Source organism: Balaenoptera ricei, chromosome 8 (assembly GCF_028023285.1).
Source record: "Balaenoptera ricei isolate mBalRic1 chromosome 8, mBalRic1.hap2, whole genome shotgun sequence".
NCBI lineage: Eukaryota > Metazoa > Chordata > Mammalia > Artiodactyla > Balaenopteridae > Balaenoptera > Balaenoptera ricei.
In genome coordinates, this window is record NC_082646.1 from 33,037,827 (window position 1) to 33,054,934 (window position 17,108).

The 17,108-nt window shown below is 33.6% G+C and overlaps 1 protein-coding gene across 2 annotated transcripts in view; it reads right to left on the reverse strand.

The window, feature by feature from the left end:
* Window positions 1-17,108, reverse strand: part of DYNC2H1 (dynein cytoplasmic 2 heavy chain 1) — a 357,806-nt gene that overhangs the window by 230,672 nt on the left and 110,026 nt on the right. For both annotated transcript variants that reach the window (XM_059930504.1, XM_059930505.1), the window contains exons 55-60: window positions 16,688-16,825; window positions 12,185-12,298; window positions 11,424-11,584; window positions 10,348-10,471; window positions 9,400-9,521; window positions 416-502 (exon numbers count right to left, since the gene is read on the reverse strand). In XM_059930504.1, coding sequence (XP_059786487.1) covers window positions 416-502; window positions 9,400-9,521; window positions 10,348-10,471; window positions 11,424-11,584; window positions 12,185-12,298; window positions 16,688-16,825 — 746 coding nt within the window. The remainder of the gene's footprint in view (window positions 1-415; window positions 503-9,399; window positions 9,522-10,347; window positions 10,472-11,423; window positions 11,585-12,184; window positions 12,299-16,687; window positions 16,826-17,108) is intronic.

A 17,108-nucleotide genomic window follows, 5' to 3' on the forward strand; every position in this document is an offset into this window, starting at 1 on the left:
TACCAAAAAGGGCAAAGTTAAAAAGATAAAAAAATTTTAACATGATCATATACCTCTGGAAAGATTATGGAATAGGTGTTCCTATAGCATCATCTGAAATAAAGGAGTCTAAAATCTTGAAGTCAAAATAATAAAGAAATGGGAACACCAAAGGTAAACACTCCCAGCATTAACACATTACATTCAATTCTTCCTGCTCAATTTTCCAATGCTTGGGAATACAGAAACTTAAAATATTTTTGTTCTTATTAAATTTTTTTAAAAAGGAAGACATTCTATATTATTTTACATCCTTCCCCTTTTTAGAGTGAGATACCAAAAAATTAAGACTGATTATAACTAAGCTTTTCAAAACTTAAGTATTAGTTGAGGTATGTTTTCAAATATTCAAAATACATTTCAAAACTTAACTTACTTTTCTTTGAGTTCTGACACTTTTTGACCAACAGAATTAAGAAGCTCCTCTAGTTTCCTTTTTCTGTCTTCAGTTTTCCGCAAATTTCTAAAATATAATTCAATTTTATAAGTCATTCTACTTTAGTTATCAACAAAAAGCCGCAACAGCACCTTAAAATGTAATCGTGCAGTAAATAAATGACAATGAAAACTGTCAATAATTCAGCAGTTATAATACCTTCACTTAGAATTTGATTTGAAAAGCAATGCTATAATTAAAAGTGTATTCTCTGACCTAACCATACCACTTCCAGGAATCTATATTTTAAAACACTTGTTCCCATAGATTTCAATTAAAAATGGAAGAGTAAAAGTATTCACTTATCTTCTGTCCCTTCTAAAATCCTACTAAAATGAAACCAAGGGAATAAATTAAAACATACACGCACAAGAATAAAGACAATGAAAGAGAAAAGTATTATGAAGTAGTAATTTTAATAAAATTTTGAAAGGTGATAACTGACATACCAAAATGCAAAAGGGCAAAAGTTAAATGACTGCAGGAAGATAGGCGAAAAGAAGTATTCAAAAATGTTCAGGAAATGTAGACAGCAGGTACCTCTGAAGAAAATAATAGAGCTAAACACAGAAGATTGTTTAATAATTGATAATATGACGTTTGACCTCAGATTCCCTCCTGCATTGAGAGCAGACTATCCTCTTCATACATCCCTGAAAGTCAAACCTTATGCCCCTTACCCACCGCCAACCACCCCTACTCAATCCCTAGGCAGAAGATATTAGGATTCTTCTAGAGAAATGACTGGCTTACCCCTCTCAACAATACCCACAAGTATTGAGAGGTTGTCATCAAATGGCCAGTCCACACTGCCATGCACTGCTGGGCATTTGTGCATTGCACAAATCAACTTGAGTTTTTGTTAAAACACAGATTGCAAGGTCTCATTCCCCAGCATATCTGGTTCAATAAGCCTTGATGGAGATCAAAAATTTGTTCTTTTAACAATTTCCCAGGTAACATTGATGCTGCTGGTTCAGGGACCACATTTTGAGAACTACTACAATAGAATAAGGCCTTCAAAATCATGAGATTAATCTATTTCTAGTCTAGTATTTTAAACCCAGCCCAATTATGATCACATATAAGAGTATAATACAGATAATTTTAGACATGCAAATCTCAAAATATTTTTCATCCCATATAAACTTGCTTAAGAAGCTACTATGGAGGATGTGTTCCAGAAAAATGAGTGACTAAACTAAGAAAGAGAAAGACAAAGACCCAAAATAAGAGAATATGATCAGAAAACAGACAAATATAACCCCGGAATAATGGTGAAAAGCAATCTCAAGATAACTTAAGCTGTAGACTGCAGGCCTAGGGAAGAACTAACCCACCTTGAAACAGGAGGACAAAAGGCTCTAAGTAGGAGAGTACTAAGAAAAAATTAAATAGAACACATAGATTCCAAATACGTTTTAGGGTCTGACAAAAAGACTGTGGATAAATATGTGATACATAAACAGAAAAAAATAATCAATTGAAAAAATAAGGCAATTATTAAGCATAACAAAAGGTATACAAGAAAGGAAATATACTCATAAAACATGATACATCTAGGCTGTAAAAAATATTTATATAATCAAAATATATAATCATATTTAATATGATTTAACACAAACATTTCATGTAATTATATTGAAAAAAATAAGAAACTTAGGCAGCTAAAAATCTCCTTGTGTAGAGTAAGAAGTAATAGATAATTTCAAAAGTTGAATGATCATAAACATAACATATCTCTTAGTCTGCATTCAGAACAAATGAGATAAAATATAATACTAACTTAGTAACAATAGCAAATTAAAAGTTTAAGCCCCAAAAGTAAATCGTTAAATTTTCCCCACACCTGCCAGATAATGTTTTGGAAATTATATACTAAAAGTTTCCTAAAACTTAGAGAAAAAATATAAAAGCTCTAAATTTCTAAAATCTACTTTTTGTACTTTGACAGTATTCCTTCACAAAATTTTGGTTCTTTAAAGGAACTTCTACCAACTTATCTTTCCAACAACTTAACAGAGGAGGAAAAAAGTGAGTTGATTCTGCTATCCATCTTTTAATTGCTTTTTCTTTTTTTGTTGTTTAACTTTTAACTTACTTTTTCTCTTTTTCTTTAATGATGTATAGTTAATTTACAATACTGTGTTAGTTTCAGGTGTACAGCATAGTGATCCAGTTTTTTTTTTTGCAGATTATACTCCATTGTAGATTATAAGATATTGAATTCCCTGTGCTATATAGTAAAACCTTGTTGCTTATCTATTTTATGTATAATAGTTTATGTCTTTTAATAATATATGCCTAATCTATCCCTCACTCTCTCTCTCCTTTGGTAACCATAAATTTGTATTATATGTCTGTAAGTCTGCTTCTGTTTTGTATATAGATTCATTTTGTTTATCTTCTTTATCCATTCATCTGTCGATGGACATTTAGGTTGCTTCCATGTCTTGTCTATTGTAAACAGTGCTGCAATGAACACTGGGGTGCATGTATCTTTTCAAATTATAGTTTTCTCCAGATATATGCCCAGGAGTGGGATTGCAAGATCATATGGTAGCTCTACTTTTAGTTTTTTAAGGAACATCCATACAGTTTTCCATAGTGGCTGCACCAGTTTACATTCCCACCCACAGCGTAGAAGGGTTCCCTTTCTCCACACCCTCTCCGGCATTTATTATTTGTGGACTTTTTGATGATAGCCATTCTGACTTGTGTGAGGTGATACCTCATTGGGGTTTTGATTTGCATTTCTCTAATAATTAGTGATGATGAGCATCTTTTCATGTGCCTGTTGGCCATCTGTATGTCTTCTTTGGAGAAATGTATATTTAGGCCTTCTGCCCATTTTTTGATTGGGTTGTTTATTTGTTTGTTAATGAGCTGTATGAATTGTTTGTATATTTACCCTTGTCAGTCACACTGCTTGCAAATATTTTTTTTCCCATTCTGTAGGTTTTCTTTTCATTTTGTTGATGGTTTCCTTTGCTGTGCAAAAGCTTTTAAGTTTGATTAGGTGCCATTTGTTTATTTTTGCTTTTATTTCTTTTGCCTACACGACTGATCCAAGAAAATATTGCTATGATTTATGTCAGAAAATGTTTTTGCCTATGTTCTCTTCTAGGAGTTTTATGGTGTCATGTCTTATATTTAGGTCTTTAAACCATTTTGAGTTTATTTTTGTATATGGTGTGAGGGAGTGTTCTAATTTCATTGATTAACACGTAGCTGTCCAGCTTTCCCAACACCACTTGTTAAAGAAACTCTCTTATCTCCATTGTATATTCTTGCCTCCTTTGTCATAGATTAATTGAACATGGGTGCATGGGTTTATTTCTGGGCTGTCTATTCTGTTCCATTGATATATATGTCTGTTTTTGTGCCAATACTACACTGTTTTTATTACTGTAGCTTTGTCGTATAGTCTGAAGTCTGGAAGGGGTATGCCTCCAACTTTGTTCTTTTTCCTCAGGATTGCTTTGGCAATTCTGGGTCTTTTGGGGTTCGATATAAATTTTAGGATTATTTGTTCTAGCTCTGTGAAAAATGTCATGAGTATTTTGATAGAGATTGCATTAAATCTGTATATTACTTTGGGTAGTATGGCCATTTTAACAATATTAATTCCTCCAATCCAAGAGCACGGGATATCTTTTTGTCTCTCTGAATCATCCTCAATTTACTTTACACCAATGTTTTACAGCTTTCAGCATATACGTCTTTCACCTCCTCAGTTAAGTTTATTCCTAGGTATTTTACTTTTTTTGACATGATTATAAACAGGATTTTTTTTTTTTTTGCTTTCTCTTTCTGATATTTAATTGTTAGTGTAAAGAAACACAACAAATTTCCATGTATTAATCTTGTATCCTGCTACCTTTCTGAACTCATTTATTAGTTCTAATAGTTTTTGTGTGGAGACTTTGGGGTTTTCTTTATAGAGTATCATGTCATCTGAAGTAGTGACAGTTTTCAATCTTTCCTTCCAATTCGGAAACGTTTTACTTCTTTTTCTTGTCCGACTGCTATAGTTAGGTCTTCCAATACTATGTTGAATAGAACTGGTGAGAGTGGATATCTTTGCCTTGTTCTTGAATTTACCGGGAAGCCTTTCAGCTTTTCACCATTAAGTATTATGTTGGCTATGGGTTTGTCATAAATGGCTTTTATTATGTTCAGATATGTTCCCTATATACCCATTTTGGTGAGAGTTTTTATCATGAATGGATATTGAACGTTGTCAAATCCTTTTTCTGCAACTATTGAGATGATGATGTGGTTTCTGTCTTTGCTTTTGTTAATGTGGTGTATTACACTGATTGATTCACATATTTTGAACCATCCTTGTGATCCTGGAATGAACCCAACTTTATCATGGTGTATGATCCTTTTCATGTATTGCTGGATTCAATTTGCTAATATTTTGCTGAAGATTTTTACGTCTATATTCATCAAAGATATTGGCCTGTAAATTTCTTTTTTTGTAGTGTCTTTGTCTGGTTTTGGTGTCAGGATAATGGTGGTCTCATAGATTGAATTTGGAAGTGCTCCTTCCTCTTCAATTTTTTGGAATAGTTTTAGAAGGACTGGTATGAGTTCTTCCTTGTATGTTTGGTAGAATTTCCCAGTGAAGCCATCCAGTCCAGGGCTTTTGTTTGCAGGGAGGTTGTTTTTTTTTTTTTATTACATATTCTATTGCACTTCTAGTGATCAGTCTGTTCAAGTTATCCATTTCTTCTTGACTCAATTTTGGCAGGCTGTATGTATTTCTCCTCTTTCATTTCTTATTTTAATTATTGGAGTCCTTTCTCTTTTGTTTTTGGTGAGTCTCTCTGGAGGTTTGTTGATTTACCTTTTCAAAATACCAGCTCTTGGTTTTACTGATCTTTTCTATTATTTTTTGATCTCTTATTTTATTTATTTCCCCCTGATCTTTATTATTTCATTCCTTCTGTTAACTTTGGATTTTGTTTATCCTTCTTTTTCTTATTCATTTTGGTGGTATGTTAGGTTGTTTATTTGAGATTTTTCTTGTTACTTGAGGAAGGCCTGTATATCACTATAAATTTCCCTCTTAAAACTGTTTTGCTGCATCCCATAGATTTTGTAAGGTTGTGTTTTCATTGTCATTTGTCTCAAGGTATTTTCTGATTTATTCTTTGATTTCATTGTTGAGCCACTGTTTTTTTTTTTGTAGCTTGTTGTTTTGTCTCCATGTGTTTGTTCTTTTCCTATTTTGCTTTCTGTAGTTGATTTCTAGTTCCATACCACTGTGGTCAGAAAAGATGCTTGAAATAATATCTATCCTCTTAAATTTGTTGAGGCTTGTTGTGTGATCTAGTATGTTATCTATCCTAGAGAATCTTCTATGTGAGCTTGAAAGGAACGTGTATTCTGTTTTTGGTTTTTGTTTTTTGTTTTGGACGTAGTGCCCTATAGACATCAATTAAGTCCAACTGCTCTACTGTATCATTTAGGAACGTTCTTGCCTTATTGATTTTCTGTCTGGATGATCTGTCCATTGATGTCAGTGGGGTGTTAAAGACTCCTACTATTATTGTATCAATGGCAATTTCTCCCTTTATGTCTGCTAGCATTTGTTTTATATACTTAGGTGCTCCTACGGTACAAGTGTAATATCCTCTTCTTATATTGATCACTTTATCATTATATAATGCCCTTTTTCTTTCTTTATGGCTTTTGTTTTAAAGTCTATTTTGTCTGATAGGAGTATTGTTACCCCCACTTTCTTGTTCTTTCCATTTGCATGAATTCTCTTTTTCCATCCCCTTTCAGTCTATGTGTATCTTTCATCCTGATGTTAGTCTTCTGAAGGCAGCAAATTGTAGTTTCTTGGTTTTTTCCTCCAATCTGCCACTCTGTCTTTTGATCAGAGCATTTAGTCCAGTGACATTTAAAGTAATTATTGATAAGTATGTATTTACTGCCATTTTAATCCTTGTTTTCCAGTTGTTTTTGTAGTTCTTCTCTGTGCATTTTTTTTTCCTTTGGCAGGGGGAGGGGGTTGATGTTTTTCTTTTGTAGTATGCTTGAGTTCTTTCTTTTTGGTTTTGGTGAATCTATTGTATGTTTCTGATTTGAGGTTACCATGGAGTTCAAGTATGTTGACCCATAACTATATTTACTTGCTTTAAATTGATAGTCATTCAAGTTCATATTTTTTAAAAATCTACATTTTTATACTCCCCTCCCCTACATTTTGTGATTTTGATATCCTATTTTACATTGTCATGTTTATCCTTTTACTGTTAATTGTAGTTATAATTTCTTTCACAATTTTATTATTATTTTTTAATCTATGTATTGGTTTTTAAAAGTGATCTTCAATCCTTTTATATATTTGCCTTTCCTATTCTGATTTTCCCTTTCTTACAGATTCTTGCTTCTTTTCTACTTAGAGAAGACCCTTCAATATTCCTTTTAGGGTAGGTTTAGTATTGCTAAGTTCTTTTAGTTTTTGCTTCTTTGAAAAATTCTTTAGCTCTCCTTCTATTCCAAATGATAATCTTGCTAGGAACAGCATCCTAGGTTGCAGGCTTTGCCCTTCAGTACTTTGAATATATCATGCCATCCCTACTAGCCTGTAAAGTTTCTGCAGAGAAATCAGCTGATAGCCTTTTGGTGGTTCCCCTGTAACTAAATCTTTGTTTTTCTCTTGCTGCCTTTAGAATCCTCTCTTTAACTTTTGTCATTTTAATTAATATATGACTTAGTGTGGGTCTGTTTGGGTTCATCCTGTTTGGGACTCTCTGTGCTTACTGTACCTGGGTATCTGTTTCCTTCTTTAGGTTTGAGAAGTCTTCAGCCACATTTTCTTGAAATACATTTTCAACCCCCTTCTCTCATCTCCTTCTGAAACCCCTGTCATGCATAAGTTAGCATGTTTTATATTATCCCATAGATCTGATATGTTGATTTCATTTTTTTTTCATTTGTCTTTCTGTCTGCTGTTCTGATTGGGTGATTTCCATTATTCTATCTCCAGATCACTTATTTATTCTTTTGTGTCATTTAGTCTGCTATTCATTGCCTCTAGATTGGTTTTATCTTGGGAATTGAATTGTCTATTTTTGATTGGTTCCTCTTTATAGTTCCTAGGTCCTTGTTACAGTGATCTGTGTTTCTATCGATAATCTTTCTTAATTCAATTAGCATTTTTATTACCTCCTTTTTGAATTCAGGGTCTAGTAGACTGGTGCATGGTCTGTTTCATTATTTGTTCTTTCAGGGGATTTATCTTGTTCTTTTAATTGGAAGTAGTTCCTCTCCCTTTTCATTTTACTTAACTTTCTTTGTCTCTATGAGTTTAGCAGAAACAGTTATCAACTGTGGTCTTGAAGGGGTGTTTTTATGTGGAAGCATCACTGTGTAGACTGTGTGAATCCAATATTTTTGGTGTGAGGGCTGGTTTCAGTTGGACGCCAGCCACATCATTCTTCAGGGTGTGTGGGCTGTTATCCCCTTGATAGGTGGTATGGCTGGTATGGTGTTGTAACATCTAGAGCCTGTACAAGATGTGAAGTGGGACTTTTTCTCTGCTCCATGGCTGTCAATGCCCTGTCAGGGGTGAGGTCTGCTCCCCAGTTGTTGGAGTAGAAGTTCTGATGGTCAGGCTCAATCAGGCTCCACCGTCCATGAGTTCAAGCCCTGTCCAAAAGGAGGTGATTGCTGAAGCAAGTAAGGCCCGTGCAGTCACAGAGGACCTATGCGTCACCTGTGTAGGCATTCACGTTTCTGCTCAGAAGCAGCCCAAGGTTGAATCCCTTTCTCTGCTGTGTTCATCCGAGATCTAGTGCAAGGCTATGGTCTGAAGTAGGCTGGGGCTGAGGGCTGAGGCGTTGTGGCTGCAGGAATTGAAGTGACTGCACTGCCACCAGAGATCTGGGCTGCCTCCGTAGCAGTGTTCTCACAGGACCTGTCTGACCCAGATCTACTGCTAAGCTGTGGTGTGGAGTGAGTGGAGCCAGAGCCAGAGCCAGGGTGCTCTCACTGGGAGATGAAAGGCTCTGTACTCCTGAGCATGCTGATGACAACTGCTACCACCCACCTGGACCACACCCCAGGCCCTCGGGCTGTGTCTCTCTCAAGGCCTGTCTGCCTGAGCTTCAGTGCTTAGTCACTGGGTATTTCTGTGGCACTGCTTATATGCACACTGACAATAGCCTCCATGGCTCCACCGGATCATACCCCAGCCTCCCCAGTCTGTCTCTGCATAGCTAGACCAAGTCTGTGTGCAAATCTTGCACCAGGGATGGAGTGAGCGGGCCTGGGTTGTTTGCCTGTTCGGATTGGGAAGTGTGGTAAGGCAGCACCCACTAATGCAAAGCTCTCTCCACCCTGATTGTTAGCAAGCCAGCATGCGAGCACTCCTCACAAGTACAGTCTAGGCTTTTCCAGCCCTTCTGTCTGTCTCAGTAGATTTCCCAGCAGGCAAAGGGGACTGTCTCTTCCACGCAGGAGCCCAGGACTGGTATGCCCAGTTTGTGGCTCAACCTCCTCACTCTTCAAGTCAAGGGTCCACCCATATAGAACTTCTCTTTCTTACAGATCCTTCTTAGGGGCTCAGGTCCTGACCAAATGGCTTTTTTTTCTGTCCTACCCAATTATGTACAGATCTTTCTTGCAGCTTTAATTGTACAGTTCTTCTGCCAGTTTCTAGTTAGTTTTCCATGATAATTGTTCCATATGTAGATGTATTTTTGATGTGTTTGTGAAGTGAGGTGAGCTCCACATCCTCCACTCCATCATCTTGATCTACATTCTTAATTTGTATTTAAATGACTCAGTGTTGTCAGCTGCCTTTTTAGACACAGACAAGAAATAAATCCTAATAATATAACTAGGTCATCAAATTGATGAAAATAAAGGTTAGAATTATTTATATTTTATGTTTCACTTACGATTCTAATCCTGCCTGTTCAGTTTCCAAAGGCTGAATTCGTTCCAAGACATGGGAGTACTGAACATTGGCTTTAACCCAGGCAGCTAAAGGAGCAGCTGCGGTACTGGCACGCTTGGCGTTCTGAAAAATACATCAGAAATTATCCTGCATCCTAACTTAATTTCAAATAAAAGCAAAGTTAATTCTAGTGTATTTTCTTTAACCATTTGTTTAATAACTTATCCCAAATACTGAAGTTTTTGGTTTATAGCAAAAATAAAAATAAAGTGAATTGCTATTTTGATTAAGTGAAAAATACATAAACTCTATTTTTTCTTAAGAATTAATCTTTTTGAACCACATACAATCTTTAATATAATGACATTTTATTGACATAAGTAATTATTAGCCACGTTTAAAATGAATACATGTGCCGTCCACAACGATGTTCAAGCATCAATTCTTTCTCTTCAATATACAAGATAGATCTTTATTAGATAAAAGCAATTTTCAAACAATTGCTATTGGTGTCAAAGAAGAAGTACATGACATTTTGAATAAAGGATCTAAAAAAGACCAGAATCATGGAATTTAAACTGTTCGCTGAAATTAGATATAAATATTCCAAGAGAGATATCTGTTATTATATGACAAGTATACTAGAAGAAATAAAAGCATACAGGCAAGTTGGAAGTTATGATTAGCTAGGACCTTACCGTTGCCAGCAGATCATAAGATTCAAAAACCACTTAAGATAATAAACCTGCCCCCAACCCCCTAGGTTCTACAATAGTTTACCTAATTCTTCTGGTAAATGCTTCCCAGCTATAATACTTACAATTTATTATAATAAACTTTTAGTTTTTAGGCAAACTAAACAATCAATAATGATAAATCATCATATTTTGACAAGCAGAATATTATATAGTATGGAAAGGGAATTTATGGTGTAACTGTTAAAAATTACCTTTGGATCAAAAGATCCTTTATTTTTAAAAAGAAGTTCTTCAACACTCTCTCTTATTTCCTTTGGAATATTTCGTGCATCAAAGGTTGCTATGTCTTCTCTCACACCTCTCTTTGCAAGGAAACTGAAATTAAAGCATAGTACTTCAAATAAGGCTAAATAAAGTTTGCTATTTTTAACAAAAATATCAATTTAACAAAGTGGTGTATACAATACTTTTAATCTATTAGTTAACCAAAAAATAGGATACTTTTAAAGTACTTAAGCTTCTAAAGTACCATTCGTCATTTTTTATAGACGAGGATCTCCAGAAAGATGCACAACAGTTTTTCTAATGTTCTGTGAATACACTGAAGCAATAAAATGAAGGAATTATAATCTTGAACTCTACCCACATCCCTTTTTGTGAACCCCTGGGTACTAATACATTCTAGGATATGCAAGAAAATATTCTGACTCCTTTATAAGAAAGATTTTAAAGTGCTCCCTCAATCTAAATCTTCTCTCCCATTTCAGATAGAAAAAGAACTCTACTGTCAACCTAAGTCCTAAAATGGAATTGAATAGCAGCACAAACCACAATACCATTGTTATACTGTGAAACCTAAAGCTGCATAATTGCATATTGAGTTAATAATCAGCCTTTTCTCTTCCAGTTTACATCACTCTTATATAATTTATGGGGCTCTCGCCTGCTCTCTGTGTCTCTCTGTCTCTGCCAAGAGTCCAAGATTCTTTTTGAGAATAGTGACTATATTTTCTTCATCAGTAAATCACAGTAAACACAATGCTCTATACTGTGTGAGGACCAAATAAATATTTATGTTTATTAAGATGTTCTTAAAGACTTTAAGGCATTCCTCTTTTCCTTTGACACTTTTAACAATCACTTATAGAGAAAGGAAAATATAGATCTTGATATATGATTACATAGATGATCTTGAAATATCAGGGGAAAGTGTGTAACCAGGTACTTAGATGAAATTCAGTTTGAGAAGCAATATAAGAAATATTTAAAAATATGAAAGAATGTATAATTCATTGGTGAAACATTTTTCACAAATTCAAAAACTTACCTTTTCATGCTCACCCAAGATGTATCAAAGATACCCATTAATCTTAAAACTCCTTCAAGAATGTCCCTGATTACGTCAGGTGGCATACGCAGTGAACGAATTTCTGAAAGAGATTCTGGCTTAATGTTTCCAACTGCTAGTTTAGCTTCATTGACTAGAGGCTAGAACACGAAAAGGGCATTTTTACTTTCAAAACATATATATGAAAAAATCACTTACTCTTTACAAATAATGTTTTATTGTCATTTTATTAAAAATGACTCTAGTTATTAATATCCATTCTCTTCAAACATCAAAATGCTCTAAAACACACAAAGTACAAAATGTTCAAATTGAGAAAGTAAGAGTTTTTTCTCACCATAACTACAACAGTCTAATTTGGAAAATCTAATTTGTTTTGAGACAATTTGCCATTTTCAAGAGGCTCTTTATATTCTAAGACTTGTTTGCTTATTTAATCAAGTCTCAAGAAAAAAGCCTAAGAGTTTGTCTTAATTTATCTACAAAATATTTTTTCCTCTACAGTCAGAACAACATGGTTCACAGAAAACAAAGATTATTTTTAATAACCATCAGTTAATTTGCTTACTCCTCCTAGCAGATTTTCCTTCCTGCTTCTCTTTTATAAATAGTATTGAGTGAAAGCCACATTGATAAAACTATTAGAAAGTAACTTATGCAAATAATATTTAAACTCCTATGTAAAGTTGGTAATCAAAAATGTAAATGGCTTACACTGTTTCCTTTTTTTTTTAACTTACCTGTACTTCTTTTAATTCATCATCAATTTTGTTTTTCCTTTCTTCAATTTTAATGACTTCTTCTGCTATTCTGTGCTTTAGTCTTTCAAGTTCTGTCTTTTGTTCACTAGCATCCTACAGGAATATTTAAATAGCATTCCAATCAATTTTAATGCACTCAACATTTAAAAGCATGATACCGAAAATGTTATTTTAAAATAGCATTTTCTATTAAATGCTTTTCTAATATTAATTGGCATAAGAGTTTCTAAAATGCCTAGGAAACTGATGATATAATTTACTCTATATTTACTATTAAGAAGTATGCTTTATTTGGTTTAATTTTTTCTGAATAGCAAAGTAATAAATGCTTACTATTTAAAAATCAAACATGTCAGAAGTGCATAATTTAGAAAATGATCATAATAATATACATTTAACACTTGCAACAACCCTGAGATAAATACTATTATGCTTATTTCATAAATAAGAAAACTGAAAATAGAAGTCTTCTATAATTCTAATAGTAGAATGGTAATAATTCTTAGAGAAAAGCTATAGTATATTAGAAGTTTGTTTCTAGACTTTATTTTAGACAAAAATCAATTGAAATCATGACACAATAATATGGCAAATATATGAACAAAAATTAGTAAAGAGTCAAAGAACACTAAATGATATATTAACACATGACCTCTTTGCTCATGAATACAAAAATCAAGGGTCTCACATATATAAAAATGCATGAACATTATGAATGTTTGTGTTTGATTTATTTATTTATTATACTATAAAAAAAACCAAGGGAAAAAATTTGTCAAGAAACCTTCCAAGAATCCTAACAACAGTGATTCTCAACCATATTATAATCATTCAAGGAGTTTAAAAACTAATGCTTGGCGTCCTCTCTAGACTTATTGTGGTAATCATGTCATATTATATACATATACAGAATCATTATGTTGTACACCTGAAACTAATATAGTGCTATGAGTCAATTATATCTCAATTAAATCAAAAAAAAAGGAGAGACCAGAGAGTTTTTCTCTCTCTCTCTCTCCCTGCCTGAACTGGAAGAAATAAATTTCTGTTGTTTAAGCCAACAACAACAATACTAATGCCTTGTGTCCTATTGCCAAATATATTGATCCTTCAGGTACCTGACACGTGAGCGCAATCGAAATCTTCTACGTTCCACAAGCGTTTCTACCTGTGTATCTCTGCTACCGCTCCTCAACAGGGAAAGTTCTTTTCTCCAGCTCCACAATATCAAAATCACCCTCACAGGCCCAACTCACGTGCTTCGTGTTTTATTAACCTACTTTTCCAATTGTAAGTTATATCTATTCTGAGTACCTACAGCATTTAGTGTGTTCTTTCCTTATGTCACAAACCTAGAGTTGTTAGCTTTAAAAGTTGTACGGTTTGGTATTTAAGCTGTCTCTCCCTACCATACTTATGTATAAAATAACAAACAGAAATGTCTCCAATTTATAATTGAGCAAAATTGTTAACTTATAATACAAGATGCAGAGTTATTCTTCTGGGTCTCTACTAAGTAATACAATTAGCTACAGTCTTAGAAATACCTCTTCCAAGAACAGTCCAGAGAAAAGAATAGCATAGTACTCAATGTATCTTAATAATGTTCACTAGTTTGAAGGTACACAGGCACACGGAGTGCTGAATATTTTCCTTTTGTAAATATATAGTTATCAATGATATTATTCTTTATGAAGCTTTTACTTTTTTCAAATTACTCTTTAAAGGTAAGAAATTTAAAGGTATTCCAATAGCAGCAACAGAAGCTAGGAGAATATAGAATGATGCCTTCAATTTCCTGAAGGGAAAAAAAAGTATTTGGTAGATATTCTTAACAATAAAAATGACTAGCTGCTTCAGATAAATATTTATATTACTTTGGTTCTAAAATTCCTTGATAAAAAATTATGCTAAAGTTGTACAGTATGAAAATTAAATTTATTCTCTGATCTATTACTTCCAGGTCAGGCAGTCCATAAATTTATCTTGTAAACACTGAATGTGTATATAATCATCAATTATCTGCAAATGTTATTGCTTTGAAGATTTTCCATCTGCCAAGGAACTTATTTTGACATGCCAGGTGAAATCTTTTGCTTATGCCATTCAAATCAGTCCAGATAACCCTCTTGCGAAGTTCACAATAAACAAACCTCCCTTCCACGCTCAGATTTTCAATGAAGATGACCAAACATGAAAAGAAAGCTTTTTTTGTGAATAACTAAGAATTATTCTTTAACTGAGAATAAAGCAATCATGTAAGAAAAATAATAATAAAACATATTCAGAAAAAAAAAACATATTCAGGAAAAAGAAAACTTCATAAAATATCCTCTGAGAGCTAGTTGGAGATACTGCAACAATGAAACAACAACAAAAAAGGACACTACTGCCAAAAGGAAACCTCTAGAGATTTTTTTTAAATCTCCTGAGAAATAATTTAACAGAAATGAAAAACTCAATAGGAGGGTTAAAAAATAAAGTTGAAGAAATTTTGAAGAAAGTAGAGCACATAGAGAAGAAAAAAAGGGAGAAGATATAAGAAAATTAGAGAACCAGACCAGTAAGCCCAAAGCCCAAATAATAAGAAGAATTCTAAAAAGCAAGAACAGAGAAATAAAGGAAAAGGAATTATCAATAGAATAAATTAAGGAAATTTCCCAGAACTGAAGAAGATAAATTTTCAGCTAGAAAGAACCCACACTGGACACAGTGGATGAAAATAAACCTAAACCAAAGCAAATCACTGCATCTTTCAGAAAAATGGAAACAAAGATCTAAAAGATTCCAAGAGAGAAAAGAAAAGGTCACCCCAAAACAGATCAGGAATTAAAATAGCTTTGAGTGTTTCAATCACAACAATGGAATCTAGGAGAAAAATGGAACAATGCCTTCAAAATCCAGACTACTATTCCCAGCACACAACCAACCAACCAACCAAAGACAAAGAAGAATGTTCATATATGTGAGATCTCAAAATTTATTGTCCATGTATCCTTTCTCACAAAGCTTTTGGGGATAGGCTCCACAGAAACGACGGAGTAAACCAAGATGATAAAGAATGATCTCAGGACAGCAGCTGTGACCAGGCAAAGAATGAAACAAGCCAGAAGGCTCTAGGAGAGAATGCTGCAGGTGGCTGATGGAAATTATAAAATAGCTGAGGCTTTGTGAAGTCTTCACAGAATATTTAGAACACATTTTTAAATATGCAGTTTATGGAGTCATACCACTCCCCTTCCCAGCTATCAGAAGTCTGGAAAAAAGGTTAATCTTCTGAGAAATTAAGTCAAAGAAGCTCTGGATTTGTAATTACCAGGCTAAGCACTACAAAGCTAAGGGCTAGAATGAGGTCTCATACTAAAAAATAAGGGGATTACATTTCCTTGCTGATTAATGATGTTGAGCATCTTTTCATATATTTACTGGCCCCTTTGTAAGTCTTTTTTCACGAAGGGCAGGTTCAAATCTTTTGCCTATTTTTAAATTGAATTGTTAGTTTTATTAGTATTGAGTTGTAATCATTTCTATACATGTTGGATACAAGTCTTTTATCAAATACACGTTTGTAAATATTTTCTCCCAGTCTGTGACAATCAGGGAGGTAAAACTAACAGAATTTAATGATTCATTAGAGTCATGAATTGAGGGAACAGAAGTCTAACATAATTTATAAATTCTGTCTTGAATAATTAGCTATAGTGTAGTGTCATAAACTGAGGAAAGGAATACAGAAAAGGAAATTATGAGTTCAGTTTTTAACCTGTTTTGAATTGTGAGACTTTCAAGAAGACATGTCTAACAGATTATTGGCTATTTGAGTCTGAAGTTCAGAGGAAGGATAGGGCTGAAGGACAAAAAAGATGGATTTCGTGGTAGTCAGTATGTAATCAGTACTAAAAAGCAAGGTAATGGACAGGAGCATACTGAGAGGGTGTGCAAATGTAAAAGAATACCCAAGCAAGAAAGAACAGAGAGAAATCTCCCTTGAGAGGGTTCAACAAAAGAAAGGCAATGTAAAAAGAGGATATAAACAAAATATTAAAAATATCATTGAAGTATAAATAGAATGAATAAAGATTTATTTTGTAAAACTTGAGAATATTAAAAACAGGGAAAACCCTTGAAGCCTGAAGGAGATAGTAAGAAAAATAAAAGGAAATATTAACTAACAGAGGGTAAACAAAATCAGTTACAGACAAATCTATACCAATTAAAATGGTTATATTTTTATATTATAGGGTTTAGATAAATTAGTATATGAACAATTGAGGATAATATAGTTTTGATTTCAAACAATATGGGAAAATAACACACTCTTCCACAAAAGTTCAAGTACACAACACTATCAGTCTACTCAGCACAGACAAGCAATATTTTTTAAATCCACATAAGTAAAAATGTTATTTTTCACACTGATTGACAATCAGGCATAAATGACCTTTATATTGTTTGCATCGCTGAGCTTACTCTAAACATTACCTGCATTGATACTGTGATCTCTTGAAGAGCAGAATCTGCTTCATCTTGCTTAGTTTTAAGTAATACACTTTGTTCTCCGGCTTTTCTGTTCAGTTCATCCACAAGAGCTTTAGCTTCATTTAGTTTAGATACACCAGCCTACATTAATAAAATATTGATTGACAATATTAAAAGAAAAGGTATTTTATATACATACAGTAAACAAAGTCTATAAGAAAGAATCAAGCATAAATGTAAATGTGTACATATACCACATTTGCAAGTGGACTTAGGTATTTTCGTCTTGCTGATTATAATGATTTATTCAACTGTGTACCCATTAAGATGTAGTAAAAGACTCCACAGAGGCTTTAGAGAAAGATAGATTTTAAAGCATCACAGTAAAGCTGAACAGATCAACACATATTAGATATTAGATAGC